Source organism: Terrapene carolina, unplaced genomic scaffold (assembly GCF_002925995.2).
Source record: "Terrapene carolina triunguis isolate 2854851 unplaced genomic scaffold, T_m_triunguis-2.0 Scaffold84, whole genome shotgun sequence".
Taxonomy (NCBI): Eukaryota; Metazoa; Chordata; order Testudines; family Emydidae; genus Terrapene; species Terrapene triunguis.
In genome coordinates, this window is record NW_020664435.1 from 20,088,500 (window position 1) to 20,111,220 (window position 22,721).

Genomic DNA, 22,721 nt, shown 5'->3' on the forward strand with positions numbered 1-22,721 from the left:
TTGGAAAAATCATCAAGATGATATTTCTTATTTTGCCCATCTTGTTCAAAATGTTCAGACATTTCTTTAAGCCCTGGGAGATCTCTCACTTCAGAGAAAGCCTAACACAGGGAAAGATATCCCAAAGACTTAGGTTGAATTTCTAGCCTGCACACTCCAAAAGAAACTAAGCTGTCATATCACCCCACTACAAACTAAGCTGGCAGATACATAAGACATAATATTGCCACTGAGGGCTATTGAGTATTACAGAACATTTCCCTCTATTAAAAAAAAAGAGAGAGTACAAGCCCTCTCACAGCATATTTCGGTTCCCTGGGAAAACACACAAAGCCAAAAAACAGGTGGAATTTCAATTACTTCAGTGTAGTTGTATACAGACAAATGCATTCCTGTCCAGAAAGCTTCATATGGTTTGTGGGTCCCTACACTTCAGAGGTCCCATAAAGGCAATTTAGTCTCCAGCAGCATCTTCTGGAGACTGAGCTCCAGAGTTCCTTCAGTGGCTGCCACTGTACTGCCTGCCTCCCTCCACTAGGGGCTGCTGCTGAGAGCCAAGAGTCCGGCACTGTCAGCTGCCAGATACTTCATCATTCTAGCGCTGAGTGCATGCAGCTGGCATTTGACAATGGGGAGAGCTGCAGCTGGTTACTTCAGGTTGCAACAGGGGACCAGCCCTCTTCTTGACTTAATGGATGATTGACCATGTGTGCTCAAGACTTGAGTATGCTTTGCATAGTCTTTAGTAAAGCAACTATAGATAAGTTAAATCTGTCTCTATTACCCATGCATTAATTAGAATACTGTTATCCTGCTCCGCTCCTCTTGGTTAGAAGAGCCAAAGAACAAGCGAACACACACACACACACACACACACACACACAGAGTGTTGCAAATAATGCTCTATCCTGTTTTAGTTTGAGAGAACATACTTATTCAAGACATTATTTAGGTATGTGCCTGAGTCCCATTGAAGTTAATAGGAATTAAGCATGTGCCTAAGTACTTTGCTGAATCAGGACCTTAAATCGTATTGGCTTCAGAGCTGTTCGCAAGCTTGTTAAACTACTGCTTAGATTTGTTAAAATCTGTGTACTCTTCATTCTCTACATTCCTAAAGGTTTGCTTTTCCTAAGAGATTAATCTGGGTTTAGCATTCCTTTTTTGCTGGGAGTATGATGAGAGCTATTAATTCATTTCTTGTTCCAATTAAAGGGACAGGAATTTTGTTTATATTAAGTATTTTAAATCTATTTTTCTGATAGTGCAACCTTTACATAGTATATATTAGTATTTAAATAGCTTTTTTTTAAATCCCTTTAAAGCATTATATGGGTTTTTCTGTTCCCTTGCTGTCTTTTGGGAGGGGCTTGGACTGCTCCTGCCTCCCTCCTTCCTCTTCCACTCTGTACATACAGATGCCTTTTCAGTTTACATTTCAGCTTTGCTGCTGCTACTACTACTAAACACCCTCTTACAGAGCCTGAGGAAGAGCTTGTACACGCTCCACAGAGCAGTACAGGAGAGTGATGCAAGAGACCAGCAATGAACCAGTGACACTGACTATACACAAAGTGCTACCAACCCACACTGGAAACAAACAGGAACAACAGAGAATCTTTTCCCTTCTTATCTCTTTTTATCCCAACAATTCTAGGGGTTCCTTGTTTTTGTACTTACTATGATATGTAAGAAAAAGTGTCCTGATGGAAGTGTGATTTTTAAGTTGACAGTGCCCTTCTCACAAGTGAATAAAGCAAATTATTGTATGCAATTGTACCTTAAGTATTGCTGCTTTTCTGACAGAGAAATCTCTCTCCACACCTATGTTCAATACACAATTACGTTTCCAGTAAACTATATTTCAGGTCTTCTAAGCAGTCTACTAGCATAGTAGTTTTGGCAGAATCTCTCCAGTCCTTAATTACCTGTCACTTCAAACAGTCTCTTCTTGAATGAACTGACAACATTTCCATCCTTCCGCCTGAGTAAGGGGCTGCTTCTCCTTTCTGTCACCTTCTGTTTTAACCTGGAACGCACCTTCAAGTTGGGCTCCGAGGCTGGGAATTAAGAGAAGAAAATGGAGAATTTAAAATTAAAAAGCCGTTTCACCAAACAGTGCTTCCACTCGTTCAAGTACCCCTCCCTCAGCCCCCAGATGATCAGAGAAGAGAGAGCAATTTAATTACAGCTCCTCAGCACCCTCAAGTGGCCCCAACCCTAAGATGGTGGATGGGAGGAGGACTGAGGCAGTTGCAAAGCTGCTGCTCCCACTACTGTTACCACTTCATACCTAATAAGGCCTGGTCCACACTAACCCCCCACTTCGGACTAAGGTACGCAAATTCAGCTACGTTAATAACGTAGCTGAATTCGAAGTACCTTAGTCCGAACTTACCGCGGGTCCAGACGCGGCAGGCAGGCTCCCCCGTCGATGCCGCGTACTCCTCTCGCCGAGCTGGAGTACCGGCGTCGACAGCGAGCACTTCCGGGATCGATTTATCGCATCTAGACAAGATGCGATAAATCGATCCCAGAAGATCGATTGCCTGCCGCCGAACCAGGAAGTAAGTGTAGACGTACCCTAAGATAGGACCTAAACTCTGAGCAGACCAGAGGGGGAGGAGGAGCTTAAAATATGCTCTTCCCAGAAATGGTGCCACTCTAGAAAGCCCCCTTAGCCATCCCCTACCCTAGCCCTGAGCCAACGGTAGGACACAGCAGAGAAAGTAAGAGGGAACAACTTTATTTTTATTTACTTTTTTTCTTCTAAGCAAAATCACTGAATCGCTTTGTTTTTTAATTTTCTGTGGTTATTATTCTGCTTGAATGGTATATATGTACCTCATACATTGGGGATGTTCAAAAGTGCTTGATAGACTTAGCAGCACAATGCCCATTAAAAGTCAGTGAGACCTGTACTCCTAAAACCCTTAAGTTCTTTTGAAATTGCCTCTAAACAGATATGATTCCCCATGTACTTCTCCCTCTCTTTAATTCAATGGAGTACAGACCTAACACACTGTCAAAGCTATTTATAATAAGAGTGGCATTTTGGTGGTTATGTTAAAGAAGAAAAAGAAAGAAATTTCACTAGTCAGCCACTGAGTTTATTTTTGTTTCCAGTCCTCAGTGAAATCCCTGCTATTTCTCTCTCATCCCAGCTGTGCTACAGAGAAAAGTATCTCAACATGAGGATAGACAAAATTTTCTATAGCAGTTAACAAACAGCAGAAATGTGGGTTATTAATATGCAGTTTTATCATTAAAATTATCCAGAGGCCAAGGAAAGCTTTGTTCTACTACATTCCTACTGTAGGTGAAAACTGGTAACAATATAGTGGGGAATCCCCTTCTGGGTTTAGACTTTGGTCTGATGGTAGACATAGGAAGAAGCCTCTGCTGTGGCCTTTTGATTTCTTATAGGCATATAATTTATATCAAAGCCCATTGGGAGAACGTTTCTTAGTGACCAGTTCTGAGCCCGAAACCTTCAGCAGTTCTGAGCCCAAAACCTTTTCTGAATAGCTGCACCAAAACAACTGCATTTATTGCTGTATTCTGAGAAAAGTTATACATGAAAATATAAACTCAGTCTGAAAAGGAAGAAGTAAGATCAAATTCCAGGAATCCTACAAATTATATTTAATGTATTCTGGGCAAGTTCTTCCACCTTTTTCCTTTACTAAATGGACACAGTCTTTGAATATGAATGCTAGAGACCAGGTTTTGTGGTGTTTATTAATTTGTGGCATCTCTAATATGAAAAAATGTTTCATGTACCCATTTATCTGCTCTTCTAAGTAAGCCTTTATCAAACAGACTGCTAAAGATTAGTGCAGCCACCTGGCAGGTAAATTTAGGGTAGAATTTGTTTCATTGTCTGGCCATGCATGTTGGCTCATCAATGTCTTAACACATAGAGGGGTTGGAAATTTTCTCTCTCTCTCACACACGCACACCCTATCTCTCCCATGTGTGTGCGCGCACACACACACACACGAGTTAGAAATGGAGGAAGAAAAGAAGGGATGAAATCCTGGCTACATTGAGTTTTGTCATTGACTTCAGTGGGGCCTGGATTTCTAATTTCAGCTCTCTTCTCATGTGCACTGTGAACGCATTTGTTTCCTGTTGTTCCATTCGCTTCTACAGTGATGAGCACATTAGAAATGCCTGAGATAGATCAATGGGGGTGTCAATAACTTATTATATTTAGCCTGCTCAAAGAGTGGTACAAAATGTTAATAAACTCAGGACTGGTTGGATTTGCAATGTCTCTAACCAACCTTTGTCATGCCTTTTCCCATGATGCTAAATAGTTCCTGAGAGAACGCTGCCTCCTATGTGGTCTACTGTTTGTGCTGCTTTCAGAGGAACTATATAGCACCCTCATACAAAACTAGACATCTTTGAGGAAAACTTTAAATTTAACTTTGATTTTACATTTTATCAGTCACTGTATGACTCATCCATGGGAAAGCAAATCTGATTTATTTCTTTAGAGAGATACAGTTTTGGTACAGAACTGTCAACTTACAAATTAATGTATGATAAGATTACATTGATGTACTAGGAACATATCTATGTGTGCTCAGACCATGAATCTCATGTAGTTATGATTTGGAAGTAAAGTAACTCATATATTGTGCTGACTCAGTTTGCGGTTAGTGTTCATTCTATTTATAATTCTTCAAATTCCCAAGCTGCAGAAGAAGATTTCCATACCAGTGACTAACTAATGTGATGTAAATCCTCTGGGTCCAGAGAAAGAGCTCTTCAGCATTCACTGGGGAGAAGTTCCACTTGTATATGAATGTATTTCATGCCCAGTCACACTGATTGCCTTTCTATTTTTAACCATGTTGCCATCACACTCTGCATTACAATCAATCACATAAACAGAGAAGGCAGTCTTTTATGTGGATATCTGAGTTTATGCGCCAGCCAAGAAGAGAACCCTTACATAAAAGAGGAATATCATTATTTAAATGAAAACAATAAATTTTCAAATGAAGAGGAAGAAAACAACCCAGTTTTTTAATATTTCAAATAAAAGATAAAAATTAAAGCTTTGAAGAGTATGAGGTTCAGAAACAGACTTTCTTGAATATCCCTTGTGAAATGCAGCAAACTGAGAGCACTATGCCAGACAGGACTCTTGATGATAAGAGGTGAAAACTCAGATTTTAATACAGCAAGAAGAGGATGTTAGGGCTGATGGTTAGAGTATAGGGTTGAGGAAACAGTCCTCGGTTCTAATCCTGGCTGAGACATCAATTTGGTCTGTTACCTTGGAGAAGTCCACAGGGTAAAACCCTAGCCCTGCTGAAGTCATGACAAAATGCTCATTGACTTCAACAGCTCAGGATTTCACCCACAATCTCTACAGGCCTCAGTTTATTCTGGTATCAAATGATTGTAACAACAGGCATCTATCAGCCGTTTTGTAAGCATTAAAGAGATACTGTCAGATAGTTTAGACTCCAAATATAGGTTTTATTCTTAAAAAAGGTTTATTATAGTTCAATATTAATATAAATGATTTATAGAATTAAAAATTTCATTGTTTAAACTGAGTGAAATGCTAACAAGTAAACTAAAAGCAAAAATAGGGAAAAGTAAATTATATGTTTACATTATTTCACTTCTGGTATTCAAGCTTTTTAATTGGTAATTCATAAGGATTTTTCAAAAATATACTATATAATTTTTAACATTTCATTGTCCCTTTATTTAATTAATGTTTATAAAGTGCTTGGAGATCCTTAGATAAAGATGCTAAAGAAGTATTAAAATTATTCAGTAGTAGGTTTTAAATGAGTATTTGGTATGATGGTTTAACTATTGGTGCTTAGAAGTAACCTTTGCTATGCTCCATTATCAGTCAAAAAAGACCTTTATGACTCCATATAGTGGTTCACTGACGCATTAAGACCATGATTCAGCATGGTATTTAAGCATGTGCCTAACTTTAAGTACATGACTAGTCCCATTAAGTAAGAGTCTACAGCTAGATTCAGTCTGGCTTGTACAGGATGGCGCAAATTCCACTTTCCTGAACCAGCAGTCGCTTACAAGCCAAGGAGGATGCATCCCTAAATCAGGGCAGGAGGTGTTTCCACAACTGCCCTTCATTGGGGAAGCTATACAGGGATAGGGCAACAGAAGTTTCTCTCAGAGCCTCTATAGCATCCCTGGTGGCAGAGGCAGAAGCGGGATTATGCTGACTAAGAAGCCAGCATAAACCAGAGATGAATCTAGCTCATAGCTTGTAAAGAAATTTGCATCTGGTTCTCAGCTCCATCAAGCTTTTGCATTGCCAGTCAGCACAGCACTAGATCCACAAAGGGACTTAGGTGCCTAAATGCCTCTTTAGGCATCTAATGTCAACATTTAGGTGCCACTGGTATTCACAAAACCTTCACTGTCTTGCTGCCTAGCCTGTGGGTGCCTACATTTCTGCCACTAATGTCCCACAGGCACCTAAGTTTCTGCAAGTGGGCATGTGCAAAACCACCTAAATTCAGACACTGCTGAGTCATTCGGTGCCTAGCTCATTCCTAAGTGATGGCAGGATTCTCAAACTAGGTATTCCCCTGCCTGTCTCACATGCAGGGCCCAGTCTGGCAGGACTGCTCTGAGCATCACTTAATCCTCACAAAGACAGCTGGGTATGAGACTTTGTGGGGCTGGCTGTGTATTTCCCATTATACCCAACAGCTCAGTGGTTAGAGCACAACCCTGGGATGTGGGAACCTAGATCTGAACTCCCACCCTGTCTGATTTGGAGCAGGAATTTGAACCCAGATCCCAAGTGTGTGTCCTAACAACCATTCTAGTGAATATTTTAGGGTGAGTTTCTCAATCTCTCCCTTTTAAGCTGTTCCCCTTGGTATAAATAATTAGCTATTCATTGGAGCAATGACTTGAACTTGCCTTTCCCACATCCCAGATGAGTTCCCCTAACTACTGGGGATATTTAATTAATTATATAAAATGGAAAAGCTTCAACAAGAGCGATTGAGAGACTTATCTCTGAATACCTAACAGCCTGGTGATTTGGGCACTCTCCTGGGAAGTGGCAGGCCCCCAGAGCAGGGATTTGAAAACAGATCTCCCACATTCCTGGCTAGTTTAGGTGGCTTCCTTGCTGGCTTCTGTGAATCCCTTTCTTAGGTGCCTAACTCTTCCCATACAATGCATGGAGCCTGGGCACCCAGTTTGGGGCTGTGAATTCTACTGGGCAGAAGGGCAGCTAGGAGTTGCAACACCTAACTCCATTTGTGGATCTAGTCCTTTGTGTCTAGTGTTGCTGGTATCTCCCCAATTTAAGGAAGGGAAAATGTATCATTCAAATTTGCTTTGGATAAAAAGAATCAAAAAGAAAAGGTTGGCGGTAGACAGTTGGTGGAGTGTCAATGCACCGAAGAATCATTCTGCACATGCAACTCTCATTTGCAATGTGTGTTCAGGTCTAAAATGTTATGGGCCATTTCAGTAATGTTGGCAGTTTAGCATCCCATTGCTATCAGTTTGCTTAGTGTCTACTGAAATGCTGACCATAAGGACCTCATTCGATATTACTTCTCCAATCTACTCTAAATGGACTACACTTAGAAATCACGCAACACATCTTTTTAATTTAAACCAGCACATAGGAATTATAGGAAACTCAGGAGGTCAGCTGAGAGCAATAGCAAGAGTGCTCTAGTTCCTTGAGAAAGGCAGGGAGCTCTGCAGAGCTGATGTTTTGGGTCCTAGAGGAAGAAGGGTGGGTTACGTCAGAATACATTTTTGGAATTTTGAGGTAGGTGGTTGTTGAGTGCCATTGCAGCAGATGATGTTACTACACCTGCAATAGAGCTGTATGAACCATTAGCAAGGAAGCCAGTCGCAATGGGGTGGACTCAACCAAATGGTAGGTTAAAACTTTGTGACGCCCACCCCTTACACCATTTCAAGTTGCTCTCTAGGGCAAGTGGAAATTTCCTTAATGGTTGGGTGAGACATACAATAGTTCACACTTAGGTAGCCAGTGACCTGTAGGGAGACAGTACTGCAGCAAAGAGCAACAATCCTAATGTTGACATTAGAAAGAAAATATGACACTGTATGTAAGTACAGATGATTTCACTGAGATCACCCCTCTTACTCAACTGTATGACATCCCAAGTAGCTCCAGTCTCTCATGAGTAGTGTGATGATGTAACACAAGCATGGGAGACAGAAAAGTAATACACTGAAATATGTCACATATTACAGTGTTCTTTAATTACTTGCAATTTACAGATACTGGCATTAAAGAATGCAGTCCAAGGACTGGATCACTCCCCAATGTGCAAACAAGGCTGAGATTTCTTCACTAGGATTACCTTGACTATTTCTTTAATTAAACATACTCAGATATTTAAGAATCCTGTTGGAGGAATAAAAACACCTAACATTAAAGGGGGAAAGCCTTATAAATGAAGGGTGTTTAACAGATAATAGTACACTGCTTTCTGATGGTGCCTGGAAAACAGTAGTACTTTTGTATCAGAAAAGTATGTGCCAATTTCAAATCAGCATTTAATGAACCCAGGCAGGAAATGGGGGATGGGATAGGGGGTATAGTGAGCCTGTCCTCATCTTGAGGCTAAAACCATATATAGGAAACCTGAGGAGCAGAAAGTGAGCTTTTGTCAAGGCTTAGGATGGATCTATAGTGAAAGCATTTCCTTTTATTAGCTCATAGGCTGGTTTTAGAAAATCGTAGGGAAGCAGAGGTAGTGACACTAAATTTGGCAATAGTGACTGTTTAATTTTTTTAAAATTCAACAGGCAGCAACTTCTGTATGTTTCCAAGATTTGTTGCAACCTATGTAAGAATGTCAATTTGTTCCCTATAGCTCATGCTAAAATCACTATTCCTGAGTTCATTTAGAGAAATAATAATAAGGAATGTTGTGATGTATTTAAGTCCACAAAGAGAAATATGACAAAAATAAAGAATTAGCATACTATTTAGTAATTTTAATTGCTGGTTGGTATTTTCTGTTTATTTTCGGTTACAGATGGCCATTTTATTTGGGGCATGGAGACTCATATTTTAAGTTGATTTGAATATATTATGTGGTATTAACATAATATATTATATTGCATTGACAAAAAATAAAATTGCTGACATGGCTAGTAGTTGTATTACTAATCATTTAAATTGTTTTTAAACTTCAAGTGTTATATCTTAGAAGTATCAATAAAGGCAATAACATTTTCAAAGGCTGATTTTTCAATAAGTAGGATGATGCTTTAGACTGGAGCAATTTACCAGTCAATTATTGAAATAAAAAGGAAACCTTAACATAACACAAGACTGGTTGTAATATACTCTCATCCCTCAAAAAGAGTGGTTTAAAATATATAAATAAAAAGGGGATAACATGTAACTCTGGTACATTCTAGAAAAGTGAAGGTCAGGGAAGATAAATGGACAGTCTTTTAAAAATATATATCATTTTGGATACTGAGAGCCCCCAATTCCTCTCCTAATTCTTTGTTTCCACAGACAGAAGCCTGACTTAGGTATGTTTGTACATCAATATGGGTGGGGCAGCCACAGCAATACTTGAGGAAACCGAGGCTGCTTAATACAGGGGACCGCTGCTATTTTGAAGAGCAGCAATCTGAAAACTACTGGGGGAAAGCATCTTTGTCCCTTTCTGTCCCCAAAGGATCCGGGGGGAGGCTGGGAAGAACACACATACACACTTCCCCAATAAAGGCAGCCGAGGGAGGAGTACCTGTGCCAAGCCAAGAGTCTGTGGCTAAGGCGAGTGTCTCATCTCACCTCATCAGCATGCCATTTCAGTGAAGACAGTTGAAGAAAGAGGAGCATATTTGCTCCCCAAGAATCTGGGCAGGCAAGGGTGGAAAGAGGGCTCAGGAGAAACACACACACACATACCTCTGAGGTAGGAGGGACCAGAAGCTCCCAAGTCCTTCCCAATAACCTAGACAGCATAGAGGGCACAAGAGTACCAAACCTCCATTAGCGAGAAGGGTAGTTGATACCGTTGTGGGCTCCCTCCCGAAGATTCTGGGATGCCCAGTACCCTTCCAAAGATGGCAGAGAGCTGAGGGAAAGGGGTTCAGAGAGCAGGATTGCCGGTTTTGAGCTTCCTGCTCCCTCAGTGGCTTGCTGGAGAGCTGCCAGTGGCCCTTACTTTACTGGAAGTGTGTGAGGGTCTCAACTTCATCCCAGGATGCACTAGCTTCTGGGAGAGGCATAAATACTCACTGTTCTACTTGGTGGTTTCTGGCTGCTGCTATTTTAAGCTGCCCCAGCCTCTTCAGCCACCTCAGAATATTTGTATTTATTAAAGGCCACGATGTACCATTTAGTTCTCCCGACCCTTTGATTCACTGTGTGATCTCTGTGCTTAGAACGTCACTTTCCAACACGATCCGGAAATGGGTAGTTAATTCTTTGGATACTATGGGCATCTCTCATGGCTGGCACTCTGGAAAAAGCCAGCACATTATACTAAAAGTTCACTGGCTCTTTAATTCTGGTATTTTAAAATGCCATTTCAGGTTGAAGTTAGATTTATGAGAGAGAAAGCCATTTGCACTATTTCCTCTAAAGGTTTTCCAAGAACTACACGGAACATCCATTCGGATGGGCCTGACTGTTGGGTGGTCCCAACAAGGCTAGAGCATCACGTACTGTGGTGAAGGATGAAGATGCTTTATTTTTCTGGCTTGCATCACCTAATCTGTTTTCAGCATACACAGAAACTGTTTCCTGGTCAGCCGCTTGGTTTAAAGGGACTGTTGATCACATGTGAAACCTTTTAGTCCTTTGCTTTATTTTAGTTTTGTAAAAGGTAAAATGCTTTATTTACTCAGACTAAGGTAAATATCCAACCCCTAAATAAAAAAACAGGGTTAGTGAAACACAGGTTAAAAACAGCTAATTAGATTAGAGAGGATATTTCAGCCCTTTAGCTTTCTTCAGGCTATGGAAGCAGATTTAACAAGGTTAGTTGTTTTTCATCTATAGCCTAAAGAAGGTTCAGAACTGAAATCTTCCCTCAAGCCCTTTTGTAAATTTCTACCATGCATTTTAGAATCTCCCTCCCTGTTTTTCTTTGTAGTCTACATATTAATGTAAAACCTGTTCATTGGCCATCCCAGGAAGCATTAAGCTTGCCTAATGAAGTCTTTGCTGATTTAGGTATATATATTGTATATTGTACCACATCCTCTTGCAGAGAATTAGGTGCCTTTTAAATCTAGGGAGATGGAGCAAATGATGAACACTAATTTGGATTCTCTATGACATTTGGCCTCTTTGTGTCACTTGGGAAGCAAAGGCAACGGATTCTGGCTTCCAGCTGCCAGAAGAAAATTCTCTGGCTATGGGGAGCTCTTGGCATGTATGTATATGCCAGATCTGGGCCCTGCATCTGCCTTGACAAAACTCCCATTGACTTCAATGGAGCCTGGATTTTACCTATAGAGCTTTAATATATATTATGTGGGACGCATAGACCACACTGTGTTTTGGGTTTGCTGGAGTCTTAGGCATGTGCATACCTAGCTCCAGGTCATTAACTGCCATTGCCAAAGCTGAAGCGTCTCTTTCTTTCTTCTCCATACCACTCATAATTTGGATACATTTCAGCTCATGGCTTATGTACATTATGTAATTTATGCAATGGAGCTATTTGTTCACATTACATACAAACTTATGTGAAAGCAACCACTCCATGTACTGGCCTCCAATAAAAGTCAATTTCAATAAGAACTATGTGCATGAAGTGTTTCCCTGATCAGACCCATAATTTTGGTGTTAGCCTAAAGAAAAGTTTGTTATATTAAGTTATGGTGTGATTCTATGACTTAATGGCTTATCCTAAATTTTCCCGTGGCATCACAGGGAAAGCTAGATTATTTTAAAAGAGGATCCTTTCTGCTATAAGAAACAGAAGAAGAATAGGTAAATAAAAAACCAGTCTTGGAATATGGGGGGGGGGGGAAGAGTCATGAAAACTTCATAGTGAACTTCCCCACTCCCTTACCCCTCAAATTTAGAAATTTAGACCCCACTTTAACATTATGGGAGGAAAAAGGTGCAGCAAGTCAATTACCTCTCAGTACACCTGTGTGAGGGACAGCCCTCAATTGATTAGTTAGGGGTCGGGTCAGGCTCATGGCTGGCAGTACTTCTTGGTTTAGAGAAGATATCCCTGCATTGAATTAGCATCATCCCCACTTCCGCCCCAGTATACCCAACAGTGCTAGCTGAGAAACTACACAAAGCTACACATTCTGTGGATGTAACTAGCTAGTCCCACTCCCCATTGCACTCTCTCCTAACATCCATAGAGTCATTACACTTTACATAAGCAAAATGACCCTCTCCATTGCAGAAGTGCCAGAGCTAATCCCCTTACCCTGGCACTCCAAGCTTTTGCAGGGCCACAATTTGACCCTTAGATGCTTGATTTGTAGACTGCAGAATATTCATGCTCACATCCTCTAGTCCCCACACAAGAAGGAATTATTTAATGTGATGATTAAATCCCAGGGATTTTAATCTAGGAAAAAATCCAACATTGATAACTCATCTGATGGCAGGCAACAAACTACAACACTGTATTTCACTAGCCTGCAGAAGCCCAGGATTAAACATCACCACCTTCTCCCTGAATTTAAAAGGACATTAATTTCCTCAGTAGATGAAAGCTCGGGAGGTCTACACTATCTAGGCATACTGCTTAGAGTTGTGCAAAGGTAAGGCAGAATGTCAGCATGTAGGGACTTTGCTATAACAGTACATGATGCCAAGAAAACTAAACACAAAAAGCAATATGTCTTGTTTTCAGCATGGATAACTCGGGGGCAAATTCAGCTCTGGTATAAGAACGTGCAACTCCATTGAAGTCAGTGGAGGCTGAATTTGGCCCTGAATATTTGTTAAACATATGTTTCAATAACTCCTATGATTCTGTAGGTATGAAGGCTGATTTTGTAAAAGGAACTCATGTTAATCAAAGGGAGGGGGAGAAAACCACCTTTTTAAACTCTTAATTAGGCATAGATACTGCACATCCACAATGAACTTAATTAAAACAAGTTTACTTTCAGATATGCTCTTTTTGTTCTGGGATATAATTCCAGTCCCCTAAAACTTAATTAGCTAAATATACAATGTAACCTTCCATCTGGTAGAGTAATTTAACTGGAATAATTGTACACCACCATAACTCAATGAGACACTGAGGAAAAGCATTGAAATGCTATTTCCTTTCCTTTGGAAGAGAATTATGTACAATTTCAGCATGCTTTGCATTTCTAACAGTTAAAGCCAACAGGGAGGTATCACTCTCATTTATATTACTTTCCCATGAGAAAATCAACAGCAAAGTATAAAGCTTGTGCCGTTATTCATGAACAACTCTGTAATACTTATTTGGCTTTAGCCAGAACATGTTATTTGGCAGCTAAAACCTTTAATTAGAGTTGTGGGTTTGAACAGATTTTCACTGAAACTATGTTTTGTAGGAGCTTAGAGAAGTATAATCTTTACTAACCAACATATTCTATTTTGGACGGGCTGATATCATGTGACTTCCAGTATTCACCTCTCTCTCTCTCTTTTGTCACCTTTCTATATGCTTTGATTTTTCCCCAGTTTTCAACATTTTCCTGCCACTGGTACAGTAGTGGTGAAATCCTGGCTCCATTGAAATCAAGTGGATCTTTGCCATTGACTTTAATGTGGTCAGTATTTCACCCTCATATTTTGACTCTATGGGAACTCTCTTATTTGTAGGGGAGAGATTTCCAAAAGCCCCAAAAAGATTTAGGAGCTCAAGTTTCACTCACCTTCCATGGGATTTGTGCTCTTAAATTCCTAAGGCACTTTGGAAAATCTTCACCTATATGTATGTATTATGTGATCTATTCTACACCCTTACTCAAGCAAGGTTCCCCTTGGCTTCAAAGGGATCTTTGCCTGAGTAGAGCAAAGGGGCCCAATGTCTTCTGCTTGCTTTTTGATGCAGAGCATGTTCATATGTGAAAGCATTTTTGGAAAGCTTTCTGTGTAACAAAATCTGCATGTATCATATTAAACAATTCACAAATGTAAAATACATAGGGTGCAGTTTTGATTATTTGTTTTCTACTTAGGAAACAAATTAGTGTGAGCTCAGAGAAGAGTAATACATATGTCGACAGGGCTGGGAGGACTGATGTAAGAATAAATGATTATAAATATATTGCCATCTATACATATGGGTCTTTAGAGATGTGGTAACACAGTTTTCTTTGCGGAGGAACTTACAAATTTAAGGACCCGATCTTGCTGACACTTATGGCTGTGCTAATTTTATTCATGAGAAGTCCAATTGGCATCAGTGGTTATGTGATTAAAGGTAAGCATAGGTGTTGATCCTGCATCAGAGCTTAAATTAGATATCACTCAAAATACATTGTTAGCTGAGAATTCAAGTTTCTCATGTGTGTTTCCTATCAACTCAATCACTTAAAATCACCGAAGTAATATCCAAGCCAGCCTCCATTCATAAGACGTACCATCCAATCATCATAAAACTCTGCAGCACTCACAACCCAGAAAATGAAGGAGAAAAGAACATTTGCATTAAAATGTACTGGCAGGAGGTGGGGGGTGGGGGGGAAGCATCCTGAAAGTGAGCTAGAATAGTCATTTAAAGGGAACCCTTTTGTTTGACACACTGAAAAGTAGAGTGTACGAATAAAATACATTACAAAGAATCTTCGGCAGACCAGGGGATGAACGAAGGGTTTCATCCTGCTGGACTTTAAGTATGGATCAAATCCTAATAGGGCAGGTCCTTTCTGTGATGCTGTATTTAGGTTTATTTTATCATATTGCTATTTTTGTGTTAGATCATTTTGCAGTGATTTACTTTTTACTCAGATTAAACTGCAGCAACACAACATTTACAACTCTAACTCAGGTAGCTACAGAACATGAATAGTACCAAGTAGATTGCAACAGTATTATATTTCTTCAGAGCTATTGGGCTCCAGTACAAATTGATTGCAACTTTCCTCTAGCCTGTTCATTATATAAATCCGGAAGAAGCTGTTAACATCAGTTTGCTTCAGATTCATTCTTTAATCAAAAGTGAAAGTCTCCTCTGTTTCTCAAACCTATTATTACTAATTATGCCCTCCAAACTTATCAATAGAGACTTTAACAAGGCTAAAAATTCCACCTAGTAATTAGCTGTTACAGGAGAAGAGGAGTCTTGAAGCAAATGGCCTGGGAATCAGGAGATTTGACTTTTATTCCCAGCTCTGCCAAAGATTTCCTGTGTCTCCTTGGGCAAATCAGTTAGGGCAAAATTCTCAAGAGTGTCTACTAAATTTGGCAACCAGTTTTGGGGAGCCCTGGACTGTCAGCACCTCAAAGTCAGATCACAAATAAGGACAAGTATGTTTTCTTTGCTGTATTTTCACTGTTTTAAAAACAAATATGCCCTTGCCATTTAATAACGGTGTACACTGTCCTAACCTCTAAAAGTTTATGTATATGCCCGAAAATAACTCCCTTCTGGAAATCTGGTAATTGAAGATTTGGGCCCTTTCTAGACTTTTTAAATGGAAGATTTGCAATTAGGAGACCCAGAAGAAACCTACGAATACAGTCTTTTCATATACTATTACTTCACAGGGGAGTGTTTTCCTAGAAAATGTAGACAGAGGCAGAATGAGGTGGGGGTGTGGATCAGGGAGGCGAGGAAGAGAGAGACTTTCTCACACAAAATGTTTTTCTTCTCAATTGCAGTCACTCCTGCAGATTAATGAATCCATAAGCATAGAAGAAACCACAGTAAGGAACAAGTTTAATTACTTTCTTAAAAAATACATTTGCTGAGTTCTGATACAAGAATCTTCCACCCCACCACAATAAAGCCAGGTTACCTGCTAAGACTGTTGTTAGTATGCTGCCTAATCAGGCTAGTCCAGTGTGGTCCCATTGTTTTTGTGTTTGGAGCTTCACTGTACACAGCACACCTCTCCTCTCCTTTACCACAAATGAACTCTTTGCTTACACTAGGTTTTTATTTTCCAGTGTGAAATAATATAATAGCATCAAAACAGCACCTTGTGCTATTACTAACTAAATATACTGTTCTGAGTTTCATTTGTACACACTTCCAATATTTGGCTAGTAAGCCGCAAACATTTTCTTAGATAATACTAAACCACAGATGAAAGTTTGCAGTTAAGTCCACTAACAAAGTAAGGCACTACAGACACAGAATCTAGAGAGCTCCTTACAGAAATAGAAGTGTTGATCAGCAGCACTGGTTTTCAATGTCTGCTTCAGGTATTTGTGCTGTTGTGCAGTAGTTTGCAACCTTTTTTCATTTGCAGACCCCTAAAAAATATTGAATGGAGGTGCGGACCCCTTTGGAAATCTTAGACATACGGTAGTCTACAGATGCCCAGGGGCCTGTGGAGCATAGGTTGAAAACCATTGTTCTGTGGTAACGACAACCTTTCATGGACCCCTTAGACATAGTTTGCGGACCCCCAGGGGTATGTGGACCACAGGTTGAAAACCACTGCAGTAGAGCTATTAACTTGCAATTTATGCTCAGTGTGAGGAAAATAACCTCCAAAACATTAGTCATTAGCCTTAGCTAGCACTCAGGTGAAACACAGACTATCTATAACTCTAGCAAAATGAAAACATTACCCTCAGTAATAATTTCAAGGATAGCACCATAACTAACAGTTTATAAGAGCAACACACAATTTAAATATGAAAGTAACATGCAGAGAGGATAAGAAGCTGCTATTAGAATGTTGCAATATAAAAGGTATTCAAAAGTCTAGTCTTTTGATTGCCAGATTAGGACTCCAACCCATGGTGGTGTCCTCTGGAATTTCTTCCAACAAACGCCAAGAAATGATGCAAAATGAAGGCAGAGGCTCCATCTATAAGCAATGTTTAAAAAAGGCACATGGCTTTAGTTAAAACAGAGGGCTAATCTTCATTTGGAATTTACTGGCTTTTGCTGGTTTGCATCAATACTAGAGCATAGAAAGTGAAATTTACAGTTCCAAGAAAATGCAAACATTCTGGCTTTATGCCAGAACATTTTTGTTTTGTTTCAACAAGGTGAAAAGTAAGTTTTGCTAGAGAACAACTCTTCCCCCCATGAAACCCATCTGGTTTGTTACATATTCATTTTAAAGGCGCCTAGTCTAAAGATAACGTCTTCCCAGTTAGACATACAGAGAATTATGGAGTTCAGCTCCAAATGGCTCTCATCTAGACACCTAAATATATGATCAGATTTTCAAAAGAGATCTGCTCCCTTTAAGCCTCCCAAAAGTTACCTGACTTTCAAAAGTGTTTAATATTGAGCAGCTTCCATTGAGTGGAATTTTCAAAAGCACCTGAGTGATTTAGGAGCACAGTCCCATTGGAAATCAATGGGACTTGTGCTGCTAAGTCATCTAGGTGCTTTTGAGAATCCCCACACTAATCATAATGGGAGCTGCTGGCCGCTGAGCACTTTTAAAAATCTGACCCTACACACTGTAGGCCATATTCTGCTCTCAATTAAACAGGTGTGACTCCTCTATATGGTAAATCTATATCCATGTATCTAACAAAGCAATGGCTTCCCCAGTCCTCCTCCTGCTCAGCTCCTTCATGAGCCTGTCAACAAAAAGCTTATCACCCAGGCGTGAACACTTTTCATAAAGTGATCACTCCATATCTGACCTCCCAGTCCTTGTTCTCAAAGGAAACCTGCACAACACCTTCAAAAGATGAGCCTGGGAACTTAAATTCATAATTCTGGACACCAAGAGCCATGGTCTTAACAGAGACACTAGTTTCATGGCTCATTACAACAATTTGTAACACACCCTGCTGCTTTCTATCCTCCTTTGTCCTACCACTGCAGTAGTGTTAATTGCCCACTTCATTTTAAGTTGTCTCCTACAACATATGTAAACCACTTATGCTTAACAATCTGTCTCACCTTGTATTTGACCTGGACATTATGGTTCCCCGCTCCAGACCTGAGGAAGAGCCCTGTGAAGCTCAAAAGCTTGTTCTTTCCATCAACAGAAGTTGGTCAAATAAAAGATATCACCTCACCCACCTTGCCTCTCTCATATCCTGCGACCAACATGGCTACAACAACACTGCAAACAACAAATGTGAATGCCGCTGTGCAAGGAGCTGCAATCCTTGGCCTAAAGCCCCGAAACTAGTGTCAAACCCCTGTGCACTAGCACTGCACCAAGTTTATTACACACAGGTCCCTCTACACCTTCTGGGGAAGGAACAATACATGGGCTCACAATCACTGCAGTGGTGTGATTACTCTGGAATCTAATGATAAGCATGTAAATATCAAGACTACTAACTAATTAGCTACAATATCCAGTTATTCTGGATTTTTGTGTCTTGTAGGCAGAATTTGAGTAGAGTAGTTCTCCCTTTTACAGTCTGACCTTTGAATACAATTGAACAGATTTAGTAGCAAGACACCATTTCCCTATGATGACAATGATGGGATGGGGAAGGGGAGGTTGGGGAAACAGTCTGCTGAAATAAAAAGGAAAACCTCATGACTTACGCAGGAGCGCCGCTAGCTTTTCTGCCACCCTAGGTGGCGGAAGGTCCCACCCCAAAATGCCGCCCCCACAGAGGCAGCGGAAGGTCCTGCCGCCGAAATACTGCCGCGGTTGCCGCCCCCCAAATTGTAGCGCCCTAATGGGTTGCGCCGGCCCTGGACTTACATATGTTTCTTTCCTAATACTGTGTTTCTTGTTCACAGTTTAGCTGTTGGGATAGCATTATTCAGCTTTGCTTCTCATTCCTATATGCTGAATCTAAACTAACTAAATATAATCAAAAGTATCCTTTGAGGGCACCATGTAAATGTAAAGAAAAAAAAGACACCTCTTGACTTTATGTTAAGAGCATCAATAAGAACTTGGGAAACAAATCAGAACTATTATTACAAACTAACTCTTAACTTGGGTTTTAGGTATCCCTTTCTTACCTTCAACAGAATGTAAAGGTTCATTTTCATAGCAATTGCTGACTGCATGCAGGTTCAGAATCACAGAATTTTGGTAGAAGCCAGTGGCAATAAGCATTCATAGCCCCAGGAAAAGGGAAAAAAAGGTTCACCCTGGTGGCAAAGGTCAGATTTCTGCAGGCAGAGAGCCTGTCTATATATATGAATGTTCCTGGGACATCTTTGTCTGATATGGTCCCATGAGAATGACATAGGCTCCACAATGTCCCCCTGCCTAAGGGATGGCCCTATAGCCACCCGGATCAGTTTGGGGTCATTTGACTTGCGTTGTTCCAGTTCCTGTTGATTTTACTCTGAACCTGGGGAACAATCATTGGAACCTTTGTGGAGCTGATGCTGAAGGCTTAAATTAAGACTCTTCTGCTACTGGGAGTGATTTAATAGGCAAACAAGATATTTATAAGAGTTGCTATATTAACAGATATATAGAGCTATCAAATGCAGTTCTTTGCTAAGAAATGACATACTGAACATATCATCTCCGTTTACATAGTAGAATATTTAAGTAAAAGTATCAAATAACACTGAAGTGACAAAAAAACTGCTACGCTAATGAATATATCATATCATTATTTGTCTATTTATGGTGTGTGTGTTTTTTTAAAGAGTCATATACTTATGAGTTCTATTTGTAACTGATGCACTGCATGCCCAAATATTTGGAATAATGTATGGAAAACATCTGCATTTAATTATATTATAGTCCTCTTATACAGACAATGGGAATTGAATTAAGGAATATTTTGAAACCCCCACAGAGATATAAAAGTATTAACAGCTGCACAAGAACTTTACTGTTACAGTGTTTGAAAATGTTTTGTTTTACAGATCAACAGTCTGACACATCATAAATATCAATCAAACTATTTAAAATACGTAAAAATTGAAGAAAAATTAAAACCTGCATTTTGAAAATGCAGAAAAATTCACAGCATTTTAGAAGGTGCAGACTGCATTCTTTTGTTTTCCAAACAAATGTAAACATCTAGCATGTTGGCACAGAAAATACATCTTGTACAAAGCCGTTAAGCAAAAAACTGCAGAAGGGCTTATTATGACAGAATAGCCTGAGCAAGCTTTTTATAGGATCCTTATATTGCCACCATGGTGTACCAAAAGCAGACTGAATAATTCAGCCAGAATAAATTAGCAGTTTGTTTTTCATTCTTTACAAAAACAAGCACTAAACTATTCTTGTGAAAACATTAGGGGATATAACATGAGCTGAGTGTCTGTCCTGAAGAATTAGATGTAGATTGGATTTTCTTTCTGGATGCTTACTGGTTTCAAATGCCACTTCTCTTCTATGTCAGTACCAGTTCTGTAGTTAGTTTTCAATCTCCCAGTGATTGAAGCACATTCAAAGGCAGTTAGCACAGCAGGGGGGTAGACTTTCTCTCAGAATGTAACTATATCACTCAACATCAGCCGCATGCAATAAGGGATCTAATGTTTTCTTCTCTCTTCTCCCTCACCCCCTTAGTGTCTCCCTGCATTCTTGGATGCCAGTCACCACAGCAAAAACCTGGGGCAAGGGGCACCGAGTCTCCGCCACCAGCCCCTTAACACACTCTATGGTGTAGTAGACAAAGTCAAGTCTACAGTTCACCTATTGTCAGGAAAAGAGGTTCAGCTAAAGCTTGTTTTCTAAGTGAACACTTTCTTCTAAAACATTTCACATTTCACATTGAAGGATTTTAAAATAGATATATTTAACCTTGGCAACCAGCCAAAGAAAATGGTCTGATATAATAATTATCTACTTCCTCCCAAAAGAAAAAGAACTCTGAAGACCTTAATGTAAATGCAGTATATACCGTATGTGAGAAAGAGAGAGAGAGAGCCATGATTGTCAAATTAAACCCAGAATTAATATTAGATTTATTAATAATAATGCACAAGTTCCCCTGATATTGTGAAATATTAACAAGTACATATATCAGGACTGGAGTCTGTACTAGTTGCTAGCATTGGGAAATACTGGTTCTTGACACCACAGGGTCAATCTAAATTGGAAAATTATACAGTTAGCACCTTTGAACCTTTCCAATGAATCATGCGGCTGAATAGGCGTTGCAGGTTATGATATATACCTTGCTAAGCAACAGCCCGATTAACAACCAAGTGAGGCAGAATTGTGAGGTAGGGGATTAGAACAAAGTTCTCTGACTCACCAGTTTTTCGAAGTGGAAAATCATCCTTGGCATCCTGTGCTCCTGGTAAAGTGTATTTGTATGACGGAGAGGCCCCACTCAGGGGTGGAGAGCTTTGATCCAGTGAGGTATGGTGGGCAGCCCTGAAGCAGACACAGAGAGGTCATGACTTAGCAGTAAGTGAGGTGACCAGCAGTAACCGTCTACACATGTTGTCCACATGTCTCAGCTGTGTTTATGTGCTTACTCCTCCAAGTGTGCACAAACCACAGGCTCATGTAACCAATTTCACTTTTACAGTAAGTTATGGAACTGCTCAGTATTCCCAAGAATGCCATTTTTGCACTTATCATAAAAGTCAAAGGATAAGAGTCATGTTGGCCCACAGACAGGATCTGTACCAGATCGGGGAATTGAACATTTTAGGTTGTTGGGTTTTTTTAAGTTGTACCAGCTGAAGCAAAGCCATTTGATTCCTGTTTATTAAATAAAAATATAAATTAAAAGTGGCCTTTACTATGGAGTTGTCAGTTTTTGTAGGGCAATTACCCAATATTTTGAAGAGGAGGTGTTACTCCCCTGGAAAAATATAGATGAGTTTGCCAGGAGTTGTAAAGGAGAAAGCAAAACCTTGCCTTTAGTTTGGGCAGCAAATGAAACTTCATAACTGCAATACTTTGCAGCACGTAAAGTTAGTGTCAGCAGTGAAGTCCCACATTGGAGAGCTCTTTCTGACACCTGGGCAATGCAAGAAAAATTGTGGGCAGCTCTTTCCAACCATAAATGCCCAAGGGAATTGCATCATCTGGCTCAAGAACAACTTAATTTACAGAGCTTTTTTCTTGTGGGGCCCTTCTTGAAAGGTCATATCTACGCATTTTACTCCTGTCCTCTTTTACAGGCCTGTTGCGGCAACTCTCTCTGAAGTAGCAGGGCCCATCAATGACATTACATGCCTTTAGAGAGACAAGGTGGGTGAGGTAATATCCTTTATTGGACCAACTTCTGTTGGTGAGAGAGACAAGCTTTTGAGCTTACAGAAGGCTCTTCAGGTGACCCAAAGAAGAGCTCTGTGTAAGCTGTGTGGAGCTTGAAAGCTTGTCTCTCTCACCAACAGAAGTTAGTCCAATAAAAAAATATTACCTCACCCACCTTGTCTCTCTAATATCCTGGGACCGACACGGCTACAACAACCTTGCATCTTACATGCCTTTGTCAAAGGGAATTGCTAATGTGAAAAATGAAGTGCTTCCTTCCCTTGGGGAGTTGAGAATTCTATCCCTACAGCTTTCCTAGTTCCTGCTTATCTGAAGACCCTAACCTCAGATTTCCCTCTTGGCTGCTGGGCCAGAAATTTTACGATTAGTAGAATAGTGCACATTATATAGCACAAACTATTAAGTACAGTACTGCCATTGGAAACAATGTAATTACATATTAAAACATGTTACCA

General features: G+C 40.1%; 1 protein-coding gene across 6 annotated transcripts in view; it reads right to left on the reverse strand.

Moving 5' to 3' along the window:
* HDAC9 (histone deacetylase 9) overlaps window positions 1-22,721 on the reverse strand; it is a 343,727-nt gene that overhangs the window by 253,968 nt on the left and 67,038 nt on the right. For all 6 annotated transcript variants that reach the window (XM_026649421.1, XM_024219724.3, XM_024219723.3 and 3 more), the window contains 2 exons: window positions 21,290-21,411; window positions 1,929-2,060 (listed from right to left, as the gene is read on the reverse strand). In XM_026649421.1, the coding sequence (XP_026505206.1) occupies window positions 1,929-2,060; window positions 21,290-21,411 (254 nt within the window). The remainder of the gene's footprint in view (window positions 1-1,928; window positions 2,061-21,289; window positions 21,412-22,721) is intronic.